The sequence below is a fragment of the Ranitomeya variabilis genome, chromosome 6, assembly GCF_051348905.1.
Source record: "Ranitomeya variabilis isolate aRanVar5 chromosome 6, aRanVar5.hap1, whole genome shotgun sequence".
Lineage (NCBI taxonomy): Eukaryota > Metazoa > Chordata > Amphibia > Anura > Dendrobatidae > Ranitomeya > Ranitomeya variabilis.
The window spans coordinates 190,526,975-190,543,527 of NC_135237.1; the positions used below are offsets into that span (position 1 = coordinate 190,526,975).

Genomic DNA, 16,553 nt, shown 5'->3' on the forward strand with positions numbered 1-16,553 from the left:
TGCCCCATATGCTGCTCCATAAAGGTTGATGGCCCCATAAGATGCTCCATAGAATATTATGCCCCACATAATGCTGCACAAAGGTTGATGACCCCATAAGATGCTCCATAGAATATGCTCCATATGCTGCTGCGATTGAAAAACAAAAAAATGACATACTCACCTCTCGTCACTGGGGGTCTGGTGCCGGTGTCCTGAGCAGGTGAGGACAGCGGCGCGTTATGGGGGCCAGGTGCTGGTGTCACCGCTGGCTCAGGACACCGGCACATGCAATATTCACCTGTCACCGTTCCACCCCCACGCGCCGGTGTGTCTTCCGGATCTCTGCAGTGACTGTTCTGGCAGAGGGTGCGCACTAAACACGTCATTGCGCCCTCTGACTTGAACGTTACAGCCAGAGGACGTGGAGGACAGAGCCCGGCGGTGTGACGGGGCCAGGTGAGTATCGCATGGCTCACCCATCATACTCACCCCCTCCTGGCGCAGTCTCTCTGCAACTCCCTGCTTCTCCGATGGGCTCAGGCGCACACAGGCAGCTTGTTCCTGTGTTCAGCGGTCACATGGTACTGCTCATTAAAGTAATGAATGCGCTCCACGCCTATGGGAGTGGAGTCACGCCCATATTCATTACTTTAATGAGCAGTACCACTTGACCGCTGAACACAGGAACAAGCTGTCTGTGCGCGCCTGAGCCCATCGGAGAAGCAGGGACTTGCAGAGAGACCGCGCCAGGAGGGGGTGAGTATGATTGGCGAGGGTGAGCTGAAAACAGGAAGAGCTGCGGGTGCCGGAGACCATCTGAGAAGCAGAGACCGCGCCGCCACTCCCCCTCCCCCGCCAACTCCCTGTGACAATGACTCGAGTATAAGCCGAGAGGGACACTTTTAGCCTAAAAAAAAAAAAAAAAAAAAAAGGGCTGAAAATCTCTGCTTATACCCGAGTATATACGATTTGGTTTTTTTAAGTATGATTTGCCTGCGGATCCGCAGCGGATTGGCCTCTCGGATTTGCAGCTGTTTTCCATGCGGTTTACAGTACCATGTAAATCTATGGAAAACCAAATCCGCTGTGCACATGGTGTGGAAAATACCGCGTGGAAACGCTGCGTTGTATTTTCCGCAGCTTGTCAAATCTTTGTTTGGATTCCGCAGCATTTTACACCTGCTCCTCAATAGGAATCCGCAGGTGTAAAACCGCAGGTGAAATCTGAACAAAAACCGCAGGAAATCTGCGGTAAATTTGGTGTAAAATGCAGTGTGTTTTACCTGTGGATTTTTCAAAAACTGCGGAAAAATCCGCACACGAATCCGCAACGTGTGCACATAGCCTTAATGAATCTGCTCCATAATGTCCAATGTGCTGCTTAGATGCAGTGTGTAAGATATATGACACAAGGCAGACATGTTCCCGCCTGCAGTGCCAGGGCCACACTTGGCTCTAGCCTGTACATAAGTTGTGTATGCCTATATTTGTTGAGTTTAATAATCTTCCATAAGTGATATGTAGGTTTTTCTAAGTTTTATATCACCAGACATTAATTAACAAATTGCATGGGTGAAAGGGAATTATTTATTCTCAGAAAAAAGAGTAACAAAGCATGTTATATAAAATGATCCATCTAAGTGTTAACAATCTCACTAATAGCAGAATTTTTTCCCCTTTTTAATGGGAAAAGATGTGTATATGAAAGCATATGCTCGTATGTTTCATGCTATTTACCCAGTAGTTTAGATGTAGGGGTTTTTGCATTCATGTATACAGAACTGTTCAATTTTATTTTCACACCCCACCAATATGTAGTATGAAGTTCTTTACATTAATAGCTATTTTCAATATATACAACATGTACATCATTTATAATCTGTTTATGTAAATGAAGTGACTCCCAGTGCTTAATCCAGCCATACAAATTAGCTGGCTGTCAGACGAGCGACGCTTTGGCTGATTGTTTGTCTGGCCGCCATCTTTGCTGACTCCCCCATACACTTGATGCCTCGTTGAGCTGATCGCTCCTGTGTTCTTTATGAGAACGCCATCACCAGGCGTCTCTGCCAGCAACTTGACTCTGGGCGAACAAAGCGATGTGCAGTCTGAAACGCCCAAGTAAATATTTTCACTGGCAATAGTTGTTTGCGGCCCTCTTACTGAGCCTTAGCTTGATAGCTGACTAACATCTATGCTTTAAAATGCGAAGATAGTTTTTTAATTTTTATTTCATAGATAAATAGTACAAATGGAAATAAGCAACTGTGTAATATCTTATCAGAGATATCTGCTTCTTTCTTCTTGACTCATCTTTCCCTCTCAGATTATGGGAAACATTCATCTGTTAAACTGACTCTGTCAGCAGGATTTTACCCTCCAAGCTATTTATATGCTTTTATAGCTCTTTTAATGCCTATACATGCCCAGCCTGTTCCTCTATTACTGAGAAATCAGCATTGGAATTACTATTCAAATGGCTAAGGCAGATCTGAAGCTTGTGTCACTCCCTGTCCATTGCCACAGCGTCTATGTTGTGTGACTTCAGGCAAAGGAGCTGTCAGTTCACCGACACAAAAAGAGGACTTAAAGATCCTCCAAAAAATTGAAAAAAAGTCACAGAGAAAAATGCAAAGATGTTTACCTGCTGAAGCCTCCAACCAAATGCACTAGCAGGGTGCGGCGGACACGATTAATGATGGCAAAAACACAGGTGCAAAAAATACCGATGAAACAACCACTTTCAATCCAGTGTTGGCTGTTTGGCATTAGAGCACAAAAAGATAAGAGATAATAGTCTGTATGTGGCATTGTTCACACAGGCAATGCAGAGCATCTGGTCTACAGCCTATTACTAACGCACATACAGGCGGGCCGCCCAGTGCTACAAAATGCATGCTGTGTGAATAGAGGCCTACAGTTTACAGAGCCATCTTGGTCCGACCGCACCCTGCAAGATAAAGTGCAAAACAAAACATATCAATGTATGTAAGGTATTAGTTTATATTGGGGTCTCAATACGTAAGCTGGCAACCCGCGTCAAGGGTCCTTACGTTTTGAAAGTCCTAATGCTAAACATAGAATAAAAGCTCACAGACACAAAAAGAGGACTTAAAGATCCTCCAAAAAATTGAAAAAAAGTCACAGAGAAAAATGCAGAGATGTTTACCTGCTGAAGCCTCCAACCAAATGCACTAGCAGGGTGCGGCGGACACGATTAATGATGGCAAAAACACAGGTGCAAAAAATACCGATGAAACAACCACTTTCAATCCAGTATTGGCTGTTTGGCATTAGTGCACAAAAAGATAAGAGATAATAGTCTGTATGTGGCGTTGTTCACACAGGCAATGCAAAGCATTTTTTGCACCTGTGTTTTTGCCATCATTAATCATGTCCGCCGCACCCTGCTAGTTCATTTGGTTGGAGGCTTCAGCAGGTAAACATCTCTGCATTTTCCTCTGTGACTTTTTTTCAAAGGAGCTGTCAGTCTAGCAGGAGGAGACAGCAAGAGGTGCTGTATAGAGTTGGAATGACAGAGGCTTCAGATTTACAGTAGCTTTTCAGCCTCATTCGCGTATCAATTGAAACTCTGATTTTTCAATAATGAAGGAATGGAATGGCCATGTAGAGGTGTTGCTGGACCTGTCTGTGAAAAAGCTACGTGCAAATATAAATAGTTTGGGGGTGAAATCCTTCTGACCGATTCCCTTTAAAGTGAACTTGAAATAACTAACCTGTAACTGTTATTTCAGGAGTAACAAGTAAAGTGTTACTCTGTAGCGCTATATCATGTAAACATGAAATATGTGAAATTGGAATTGCATTACTGCTCTAGAATGTAGGAAAAAACAAAGATACTTAGCACGAAAATATGGCCAAGTCATGCATGCCCAGCAGCTACGGCAAGGCGACTTTCTTTGCTTCTGTTAGTTATGTATGGAGATGGCTACTCTTAGTAAGCACCTGTTCACACCAGGTTTCTGTTTGGAAGTGACGGTCAGTCTCTTGATATTCTAAATAGGCCCTGTGACCGAACACTCCACACATCAGCACTTAGCGGTATTAATTAGAGCAGGATCCTGCAGTATCTACCCATATAAATGTAGGCTTCAGCCTAGGAGAGGAGTCACATTAGATAGGTCCCAAGGAAAGAAGGTCGCCTTGCCATGGCTTTTGGGCATGCATGAATTGGCCAATTTATGTGCTAAGTATTTTCGTTTTTTCCTACTTTCTAGAACAGTAGTGCAATTCAAATGTCATATGTCATGTTTGCATGCTATAGCGCTACAGAGTGTTACTTTATTTGTTAGTGATGTATGAAGATGGCTACTCTTAATATGCTCCTGTACACACCAGTTTTCTGTTTGGAAGTGAGTCAGTCTTTTGATTATTATTTCTGGAGAATTTGCAGTAAAGTGTGTCTGCCTCTAGCTCCTCATTCTTTCTCCGTAAAATTTGATGAGCAGCAACTGTCATATACCTTGATAACAGTAAAATCATTTCTTCACTGAATACAGATTTTACTGTTTAACCCATGAATTGAGATTGAAAAAGTCTGAAAAGATATATGTCAAAGTTGCTTATTTTCATGTGTGCTATCAATTTGTGAAATGGAAATAAAAACAACGGTCACTCTTTAAGGCCCTTTATAAAGAATTCAACCAGATTTGCATAACTCAAAAGAAAGTGTTAAATACCTGCTTGGCATTATTGTGCTGGGTAGCTCTAAGAAATTAATGAATTGCAATCCAAGGCATTTAAAGCTCCCTCATACACTGTAGATGGCTGCACATTCTACAGCTAACTCTCCATAGTTCCCCATTCACAGGAAGGTTCTGCTGAACACTCCTATCAGCTGCCGGGACTCTGACATGCAAGATCCTTCTCAACTCCGAAATCATCTGTTGAGAAAGATTTGGGAGGCCCTGATACCCATTAGACTCTAGACGACCCCGCTAATGTCAGCAGGTTCAGCAGACGTTAGTCAGTGTGTGGCGGCTGTAACCCTGTCTTCCTCCTGCAGGCTTACATTTTTATATAGATTGTAACCAACATTGTCCTGTATACATATTGCATTAAACTTCTGTTGCAATAATATATTAATTATTTTAATTTTGCAAATTTAATAACTATATTACTTTAGTTTTCAATTACTACCGATTTACCTTCACATTTCAGATGTGTAAATTTATATATTTTTTAATTCTTGTCAAACAGAATGTATCAAGGTCTGCGGACAGCATGAATGGCAGCGATTCATCCTCAAGTCAGGTACGCTCTACATAGTGTTACAGCTTTGACTTTGGACTTGCTGCCCCATTGTCTAAACAGAGCTTGATCTGGCTGTGTGTATTCTTGAAAATGTCCCCCTTATATTTGGCACTGATGTAGGTAGAACTACAGACCTGAGGGCTGATGGACAGGTCTAGTCACATGTTCCTGTACCAGCAGCCATTGTATGGACAGAAGTGCTGGTCGTTATCACAGGCCAACAGGAGATTTGTAACTTTTTTTTGTCTGTCTTATTCTAGGCTTCTTTCAGCTGATTCATGGCCACCGATTACATTAAAGTGCACTACTTTTACATTGATGGCCTATCCTTATTATAGGTCATCAATGTCCTATCGGCAAGGGTTCGACACCCGGAACCTTGCCCGATCAGCTGTTATCTGTGTATACTGCAGTCGCCGGCTGGAAGTACCTGCTTGCTTAGCTGACTGGCTACCTGTAGTGACTGCCAGCTCCGCAAGTAAGTACTTCTGGCCGGCTTCAGCAGACACCGATAACAGCTTATCGGCAGGGTGCCTGATGTTGGACCCCAGCCGATCAAACATTGATGACCTGTCCTAAGGATAGGCCATCAATGTAAAAGTAGTGGACAAATTGTTTAAAGTTGAATGTCCAATTACAAAAATGTTTATCTCAAAAACCATGTAGTTAAACTAAAATGAAAGGAAGCTGACCTTTTTAAACCCCTCACGGCCTATGACGTATAGGTACATCATGGGTCATGTCCTTGTATTTGATGCGGGCTCCGGTCCTGAACCCGCATGCTTACCAGCACATGACCGGTGAATTGATCAGCTGTAATGTGCCCTAATAGCCGCGGGTGGAATCATGATCCACCAGCGCCAGTTAACATGTTAAATTCCGCTGTCAATCTCTGACAGTGGCATTTAGCTTGCACAAACTGGATGCACGTCACAAATCGTGCCCTTCGGTGCCTGTTTTCACATGATCGTGGGGCGTCGATAGGTTGGCATGACAGCCGGAGGTCTACAGGAGAGACCTCCGTGCTTGACTTTGCAGATCTCCTATGAACACCGCTCCATGGCCGGCGTTCATAAGAAATGATGATTTCTGCTGCTTCAAGTCTCCTAAGGGGACTATTGAAGCCAGTAAAAAGTAGAAAATAGGTTTTAAAAAATTATAAAAGTTCAAATCACCTCCTTATTGCCCTATTCAAAATAAAAAATACACATATTTGGTATTGCTGCCTTCAGAAACGCACAGTCTATCAAAATATAAGCTAAATTAATCCGATCGGTAAACTTCGTAGTGAGAAGAAAAAATTGAAACATCAGAATTAAGTTTCTTGGTCTCCGCAACATTGCAATAAAGAGCAATCAAAACATTGTATCTACTCCAAAATGGTATAAATAAAAATGCCAGCTCTCACTCAGTCCCAGAACCTGAAAAATTGAGTTCCTATGGGTCTCGGAAAGTGGTGTCATATTTATTTATTTTTTTCATAAACTTTGGATTTTTTTTCCCCCGCTTAAATAAAAAAAAATCCTATAGATGTTTGGTATCTGCAAACTCGTAATGACCTGGAAAATCATAATGGCAGGTCAGTTTTAGCATTTAGCAAACATGGTAAAAAATAAAAATTGTGGAATTGCCCTTTTTTTTTTTTTTTGCAATTTCACTCCATTTGGCATTTTTTTCCCGGTTTTCCAGTACGCTATACGGTAAAATCAATGGTGTCTATCAAAAGTATAACTCATTCCGCAAAACAAGTAGTCAGTCACATGGCCAGAAATAAAAAAAGGCATGGCTTTTGGAAGAAAAATCCTAGGAAATCCTAAGGTCGTGAAGGATACAAGTGTCATAGTTACATAGTTACATAGTTATTGAGGTTGAAGGAAGACTTTAAGTCCATCTAGTTCAACCCATAGCCTAACCTAACATGCCCTAACATGTTGATCCAGGGGAAGGCAAAAAAAACCCATGTGGTAAGAGTAAGCTCCACCATGGGGAAAAAAATTCCTTCCCGACTCCACATACGGCAATCAGACTAGTTCCCTGGATCAACGCCTTATCAAGGAATCTAGTGTATATACCCTGTAATATTATACTTTTCCAGAAAGGTATCCAGTCCCCTCTTAAATTTAATTAATGAATCACTCATTACAACATCATACGGCAGAGAGTTCCATAGTCTCACTGCTCTTACAGTAAAGAATCCGCGTCTGTTATTATGCTTAAACCTTCTTTCCTCCAGACGTAGAGGATGCCCCCTTGTCCCTGTCTCAGGTCTATGATTAAAAAGATCATCAGAAAGGTCTTTGTACTGTCCCCTCATATATTTATACATTAAAATAAGATCACCCCTTAGTCTTCGTTTTTCCAAACTAAATAGCCCCAAGTGTAATAACCTATCTTGGTATTGCAGACCCCCCAGTCCTCTAATAACCTTGGTCGCTCTTCTCTGCACCCGCTCTAATTCAGCTATGTCTTTCTTATACACCGGAGACCAGAACTGTGCACAGTATTCTAAGTGTGGTCGAACTAGTGACTTGTATAGAGGTAAAATTATGTTCTCCTCATGAGCATCTATGCCTCTTTTAATACATCCCATTATTTTATTTGCCTTTTGTAGCAGCTGTCTGACACTGGCCACTGAATATGAGTCTGTCATCCACCCATACACCCAGGTCTTTTTCATTGATGGTTTTGCCCAGAGTTTTAGAATTAAGCACATAGTTATACATCTTATTACTTCTACCCAAGTGCATGACCTTACATTTATCCCCATTAAAGCTCATTTGCCATTTATCAGCCCAAGCTTCTAGTTTACATAAATCATCCTGTAATATAAAATTGTCCTCCCCTGTATTGATTACCCTACAGAGTTTAGTGTCATCTGCAAATATTGAAATTCTACTCTGAATGCCCCCTACAAGGTCATTAATAAATATGTTAAAAAGAAGAGGGCCCAATACTGACCCCTGTGGTACCCCACTGCTAACCGCGACCCAGTCCGAGTGTGCTCCATTAATAACCACCCTTTGTTTCCTATCCCTGAGCCAGCTCTCAACCCACTTACACATATTTTCCCCTATCCCCATTACTCTCATTTTGTGTAACAACCTTTTGTGTGGCACCGTATCAAAAGCTTTGGAAAAGTCCATATACACTACGTCCACTGGGTTCCCTTGGTCCAGTCCGGAACTTACCTCTTCATAGAAGCTGATCAAATTAGTCTGACATGAGCGGTCCCTAGTAAACCCGTGCTGATACTGGGTCATGAGGTTATTCCTCTTCAGATACTCCAGTATAGCATCCCTTAGAATGCCCTCCAGGATTTTACCCACAGTAGAGGTTAAACTTACTGGCCTATAATTACCGAGTTCAGTTTTTGCCCCTTTTTTGAATATTGGCACCACATTTGCTATACGCCAGTCCTGTGGTACAGACCCTGTTATTATGGACTCTTTAAAGATTAAAAATAATGGTCTATCAATGACTGTACTTAGTTCCTGCAGTACTCGGGGGTGTATCCCATCCGGGCCCGGAGATTTGTCAATTTTAGTGATTTTTAGACGCCGCTGTACTTCCTGCTGGGTTAAGCAGGTGACATTTAATGGGGAATTTTTATCACTAGTCATATTGGCTGCCATGGGATTTTCTTTTGTAAATACTGATGAAAAAAAGTCATTTAGCAGATTGGCTTTTTCCTCATCCTCATCCACCATTTCCCCCAGATTATTTTTAAGGGGACCAACACTGTCATTTTTTAGTTTCTTACTATTTATATAGTTAAAGAATATTTTGGGATTATTTTTACTCTCTCTGGCAATGAGTCTCTCTGTCTCAATTTTTGCTGCCTTGATTTGCTTTTTACAGAATTTATTTAATTTTCTGTATTTATTTAATGCCTCATCACTACCTTCTTCCTTTAATTCTCTAAATGCTTTCTTTTTGTTCCTTATTGCGCCCCTAACAGCTCTATTTAGCCATATTGGTGTCTGATCCTTCCTTAAAAAAAAAAATTAAATAAAAAATGGTTTAGCCATGAGATGCCCTTTTACAGTGAATGGGTTTTCTGGAGCTGAGATTGATGACCTATCCTGAAGTCATCGCTGTAAATTTTACTTTTTATGCTATATATTGTTTTTTGAGTTATAACAAAAAGCTGGTATTGCCACAAAAAAAAAAATGTGGTCCTAGTAATATTCTTCCTATAATACATAGATCTTCTGCACAGCCAGCCCCTGACCTCGTGTCTAGTAAGGGAACGTCTTGATGCCATGCATTGAGTGCAGTGTTTGGCTACCATAATGACTTCATCTGTGTAGAACGATCAATAATGATCGTGTTTGTTTTCCATTACTATGATGCCCCTACATTTCTCTTTAGTTTTGTACTTACACTACATTGACATTTCTAATGTAGTAAATTGTTCATTATTGCAGAAGAGCGAACCTCAGTCTTTTACACAAAAGCTTCAACTCCGGGTCCCTTCAATGGAGTCACTATTTCGAAGCCCAGTAAAGGAAACTTTGTTCCGATCTCCATCCAAAGAATCACTTGTGAGAAGCGGTTCACGTGAATCACTGAACCGAATTGATGGGGACAGTTCAGGGCCCGTGTTTGATCCACCTTCAGATATTGAAAGTGAAGCAGAAGACTCTGCAGGTACTCATGAAGGGCTTACCAAAGATCAACTCTTTCATCGCCTGCATAGGATGGAGAAGAGCTTGGGCAACTACCGAGGGAAGTATTCGGAGGTATGTCTGAATGTTATTAAAACTGTGGGGCTTAGAAGAAATCCTCATCAATTTCTAGCACTGGTGGTTACCTGCCTCCTTATTTTCTGGTTAATTACTTAATTTAGTGGCATTTTGGCATTGTTCTATTTGTATGCTAATACAGATGTTTAGGATAGCTGCATCATTGTCTGGAGCATGTGTGCAGTCTGCGGGAAAAAAAAAACATGAAGGGAAAGAGAGAATTAGTTGTGTGAATAAAATTTGGCCTTTATTAGTTATACAGTGGCTTGTGAAATTATTCACCCCTCCTTGGCTTTTTACCTATTTTGTTACATTACACTCTGTTTTAAATATTTTTGTAATCCGATTTGTGTGTTTGTGTGTGATGCATCAGTACTACATAGTCGAAGTTGGTGAAGTGAGAAAAATAGCCATAGATTAAATTTATGGGATCAAATGGCCATTAATTGGCATGTGCAAATGTTTTCACCCCTTTTGCTGTGAAACCACTAGACATTTTTGGTGTAATCAATTACCTTCACAAGTCACATGCTTAGTGAAAGGTAGTCCATCTGTGTGCCTTCTAAGTGTCACATGGTCTGTCAGTATATACACACCTTTTCTGAAAGGCCAAAGAGGCTGCAACACCATTAAGCAAGAGGCACCACTAACCAAACAACACCTTGAAGACCAAGGAGATCTCCAAAAAGTCAGGGACAAAGTTGTGGAGAAGTACAAGTTGGGGTTGGGATATTAGATAAAATCCCAATCTCTGATGATGCCCCGGAGCACCATCAAATCCATTATCATCAAATAGAAGGAATTTGGTACCACAACAAACCTACCAAGAGAGGGACGCCCACCAAAACTCTCATCTCGAGCAAGGAGGGCATTAATCAGAGAGGCAGCACACAGACCAAAGGCAACCCTGAAGGAGCTGCTGAGTTCCCAAGCAGAGACTGGAGTATCTGTCCAAACGACCACAATAAGAAATACACTGTATAGAAGTGGCCTTTATGGAATAGTGGGCAGAAAAAAACCTTTACTTACACAAATTGTAAGGGTTGTTTTGAGTTTGGCAAAAGATGTGGGAGATTCCCCAAATGTATGAAGGAAGGTGCTGTGGTCATAGGAGACCAAAATTAAATTTTTTGGCCACAAAGGTAAATGCTATGTCTAGCGCTAAACCAACACAATGGTCCAAGTCGAGGGTAAGATGGATAGTGCAAAATGAAGGGATATTCTTGAACACAACCTGTTTCAGACTGTCAGCGATTTGAGATTGGGATTGAGGTTCTCCTTCCAGTAAGACAGTAACCCAAAACATACTGCTAAAGCAACGCTCGAGTGGTTTACAAGGAAATGTTTTGGAGTGACCTAGTCAAAGCACAGACCTTAAACCAACTGAGAATCTGTGGTCAGACATGAAGATTGTAGTTTACTACAGGAAACCACCTAACTTGAAGGAGCTGGAGCAGTTTAGCCTTGAGGAATGGGCAAAAATCCCAGTGGCAAGATGTGGAAAGCTGATAGAGACTTATCCAAAGTGACTTGCAACTGTAATTTGAGCAAAAAGAGATTCTACAAAGTACTGACTTTAGGGGAGTGAATAGTTATGCAAACTGAAGTTTTCAGTTATTTTGTACTATTTGTTGTTTGCGTCACAACAGAAAGAAAACCAAACGTTCTCAGTTGCAGGCATTGTCTTTACATAAACTGATGCAAATCCTAAAAAAATACTAGTGAAATTCCAGGTTGTGAGGTAGCAAAACATGAATAATGACAAGGGATGAATACTTTTGCAAGCCACTGTATAAAAAAGAATTGCACAAATTATTTAAAAGCTTCATATAGCCAGTGTTATTGTGGGTATAGAAAGAATGAATCGGCTGCACCCAGACCAATGTAAGGTGATTAATTTAATTTTTGTGAAGAAATTACACTACAGCAAAAGTAATGCTCGTTTGGTGCATAAAACATGTTAAGTTGTGATTAGTGACGTTTCAGCCCTGTCCAGGTCTTTTTCAAACATCGCTATACTTATCTGTTGGCTTGGAAGATGCCACAGTGCTCACAAGGCAGGGGGAGAGAGGCTTGGATTAGGATCCTGGTGGCCTAGGGGTGTTGCGCAGCAGTGTGGTGGAGCCACAAAAAAAAAAAAAATCACAGTAATCAGCAAGTGCTAGTCAAAAGATGTAAAGAAAACAGGGTATTTAGTTGATACGTTTTTTTTGCAAAAAAATGTATACTAAGCTGCTCCACCAAATCGTCAAGGTATACCCTTATAGAGCAGTCCTAACTAATGTATAAAATCCCTATCTGATATATTTAAAACCTGATCATCTGTATAGTACCTGTATAAGCAGGGTTCAGAGAAGGACTATCCATGTGGATATGCAGGATGGAACAGCTTAAATGCAAATGACCCACAGAGGAGTGGTGGACTCCCCAGTCTTGTAGAAACAAGAGAACAATTAGAGAACCAGAAACACATGGGCCACTTGCACATTGAACAAGTCTGTAGGACCTGTTCACACCACCAGAAAACTTGAAGTCACAAAAGAGCACAGTGAGGTCAAAAATACTCTGTTGTAAAAAAAAAAAAAAAAAATCACAGTAATCAGCAAGTGCTAGTCAAAAGATGTAAAGAAAACAGGGTATTTAGTTGATACGTTTTTTTGCAAAAAAATGTATACTAAGCTGCTCCACCAAATCGTCAAGATATACCCTTATAGAGCAGTCCTAACTAATGTATAAAATCCCTATCTGATATATTTAAAACCTGATCATCTGTATAGTACCTGTATAAGCTGTTCCATCCTGCATGTCCACATGGATAGTCCTTCTCTGAACCCTGCTTATACAGGTACTATACAGATGATCAGGTTTTAAATATATCAGATAGGGATTTTTTTTTTTTTTTTTTTTACAACAGAGTATTTTTGACCTCACTGTGCTCTTTTGTGACTTCAAGTTTTCTGGTGGTGTGAACAGGTTCCTACAGACTTGTTCAATGTGCAAGTGGCCCATGTGTTTCTGGTTCTCCATTTAGCAAATATTAATAATTATGTTAATCCGAATTGACCTACAATGGGAAAGTTTTTTTTCTGATTTCATCTATATATATAATTGTCTAAGGTCCATTTCCATCTGTTTTTCTGTAATGGAAATCCTGCATCTCTGATTGGTCACGCCCCCGGCCTATAATGTATAGCACCCAGCATATAGGTAAAGAGGAAAATCATAAAATAACTGCATAAATAGAAAGTATTAGCCAGGAATCTGTCCACGAGCGTCCTCCCCTATTTATGCAGTTATTTTATGATTTTTCTCTTTACCTATATGCTGGGTGCTATACACTATAGGCTGGGTAGCAATTGTGCAATATATGTATTTATACTTACCCGGTCTGTCATGTCCCACGACTTGGGAAATCATTCAATGTTTGCATTGTTTGTGTTTTATCCTTCTTTCTAGGCAGAAGTTTGCTTTTCCCTGTATTTTGTCCCAACTCTCTCACTGTAGTCCTGTGATGTATGTTTGTTCACGCCCTTATTCTCCATTTTGTCATCATCATCATATCTGTATGCATCCTACTGCATGTACTCTGTTGAATATTCCTTTTTACCTGCTACTTTCATCATAATACAAGAATTTCGGTTAAAGCAATCCTCTTTTCCTGGAGTCTTCTTACATGAGATCGTGGCTGAGTTAAGCTATCTGATAAATCGGTATGAACGTGAGTACAGGTCAATACGGAAGCGCCCAAAAGAATAGGTCTATCCAGGCACCACTGCGTTCTACATACCCATGAGTCAGAATAGTAAAAAGGAATATCCTGCCTTCAGAGACAGTAACTCAAGGTCTGTGCTGAACCCCAGTGGAAAAGGACATTTCCCAGATACACAGTAACCCAGTTCCCAGCCAGACCCCAGCGTGCATAGAAGCACACACTGCAGATAAACAGTGAGAAGTATAACCCTCATCATCCACTCTTCCTGCCTGCAAACAAATCATGTCTGAAGCGAGGTATACAATGTCCCTACCAGACTTACAAACACAGGAAAGAGACCTAGATCCCCATCCACCAGCTAGTGAAAGAGGAAAACGTACAGTTAAACCTACATGGAAAGTCATGGAGAATTTAGAGACTGAAAAATGTGTTGTATATAGTGATGTGTCTTCACTATGGGAGAAAGTGCTGAGTCACATAGACACTGTATCAAGGCCTGCTTCTCATGAGTTACCACTAGAGGGAGTCCTAGAACAATTATGCACAGCATACCAAAGGTATATGGAGAAGACTGACCAATACATTATTCTCCTGAAGAAACTGAATCTGCCAGAGACTTTAAAAGAATTGCAAAGTTTCCAGCAGCTTAATTCTGAAAGGGACTGCACCGTACGTGACATTAAAACCAAGATAGAGGCTAAAATTGCACGGACACCAGATGCATCATCTCGCTCATCCAAATCGTCTAAGCACTCAAAACGCTCATCTAGGTCAAGTTCATCAAAATATTCCACTCTCAGCCAGCAGCTTATAAGGGCACGTGCTAAGGCAGAAACGTCTAAGATACAAGCAACCTTTGCGCAAAGGAGAGCAGAAATGGATGCAGCCACAGCACAAAAGAGAGCAGAAATGGATGCAGCCACAGCACAAAAGAGAGCAGAAATGGATGCAGCCACAGCACAAAAGAGAGCAGAAATGGAGGCAGCCACAGCACAAAAGAGAGCAGAAATGGAGGCAGCCACAGCACAAAAGAGAGCAGAAATGGATGCGGATGCAGCACGCAAGGAAGCTCTGGAGAAGGAATGTGAGCACGCAACAGCCATGGCGGAGTTAAGGATCCTGGAGCGAGCTATCAGTGGGAGTCAAAGAGACAGCATCAGTTTGTGTGAAGTGGAGGCGGAGGACCCTATTGAACGCACAAGAGACTACGTGCTAAGCCAAAATGGCGAACAGCAGATCATCACTAACACTCCTGATGGCGTTCATGCTTCTCCAGGACACCAGGATGCCGATCCACTTACAGAACCCTACACTCAAGGTCAGTACAATGCTCCCAAACTTGAACTTCCTTCGTATTCCAGTATGCGCCAAGACCATGCATCTCATCAAACTCCACAGGCTATTATCTACACGCAACCCAATATACCGGCAGGTCATTATACTCTCGACAACCGCACAGTGCCAGCTCCGCATGTAGCAGAGACTATACCCACCAAACCGGTTGCTGGACTAAATGCATATGCCACTCCATACTTACCCACATTTCAAGGCCAAGACGTCTCCACTCCTATGTACAACACCGCTCAGCCCACATTCGTGCATCCTAAGTCAGAAAGAACAGACATGTCCGACTTCGCAAGGTACATGATTCGCCGCGAACTTACTAAAACCGGTCTCACAAGGTTTGACGACCAACCTGAAAATTACAGAGGTTGGAAAAATGCCTTTAGAACCGTAACTAGTGACCTCGGCATCACTGCTGCCGAAGAGCTGGACCTGCTAATCAGATGGCTAGGACCACAATCCACCGAGCGTGTCAAGAGACTCAGGTCTGTACATATCAGTAATCCAACGGCTGGTCTCATGGCTGCATGGGAAAGACTAGAGAAAAACTTTGGCAGTCCAGAAGCCATAGAGGACGCACTGTTCAAGCGATTACAGAGTTTTCCAAAGATATCAAGCAAGGACAGTTCAAAGTTCCTAGAGCTCAGTGACTTGCTGTTAGAGCTCCAGCTGGCCAAGGCAGACACCCACCTACCTGGCCTCAGCTACCTGGACACTGCTCGTGGAGTAAATCCCATTATCTCCAAGCTACCGTACAACGTGCAAGAAAGGTGGACTACACTAGGGTCAAAATACAAGAAAGACCATCAAGTGTCATTTCCTCCATTCTCCTACTTCTGTGAGTTTATAAAAGACGTGGCAGAGCGCAAGAACGACCCAAGCTTTTCTTACCAAGAATCCAGTGGCCCAGCTTCACCTCCTTCTAAATACGTCAGCGCACGCTCGAACGACAGAAACCGCAGAGGTCCAGTGTCAGTGAAGAAGACGGATATTCTTCCCTTACCAACACCAGCCCCAGACAAGAGTAACAAAGGTGAAAAGATAGAGAACCCAAATCGTGAATGTCCCATCCACAAGAAGCCACATCCCTTAAAAAAGTGCATCGGCTTCAGGAAGAAACCGCTCCAGGAACGCAAGGAGCTTCTAAAGAGGTTCGGGGTATGCTACAGATGTTGTGCTTCTACTGAACACCTTGCTAAAGACTGTAAAACTACAATTAAGTGCATGGAGTGTGACAGTGAGGACCACGTACAAGCACTCCACCCATTCCGTCCTGACTCTACACTTACTCCTTCCCCCACCACGAGCCATGGCGGGGAGGACGCAGCTCAAACTGCAAGCCATACCACAATATCTTCTTCATGCACAGAAGTCTGCGGAGAAGACCTCTGGGACAAGTCCTGTGCGAAGATTTGCCTGGTGAACGTATATCCCAACGGTCACCCAGAGAAAGCCGTGAAGGTGTACGTCCTTCTGGATGATCAGAGCAACCGATC

The 16,553-nt window shown here is 42.0% G+C and overlaps 1 protein-coding gene across 8 annotated transcripts in view; it reads left to right on the forward strand.

The window, feature by feature from the left end:
- The window catches only part of GOLGA4 (golgin A4), a 181,202-nt gene that overhangs the window by 29,419 nt on the left and 135,230 nt on the right, over positions 1-16,553 (forward strand). For all 8 annotated transcript variants that reach the window (XM_077269344.1, XM_077269339.1, XM_077269341.1 and 5 more), the window contains 2 exons: positions 5,203-5,256; positions 9,684-9,998. In XM_077269344.1, the coding sequence (XP_077125459.1) occupies positions 5,203-5,256; positions 9,684-9,998 (369 nt within the window). The remainder of the gene's footprint in view (positions 1-5,202; positions 5,257-9,683; positions 9,999-16,553) is intronic.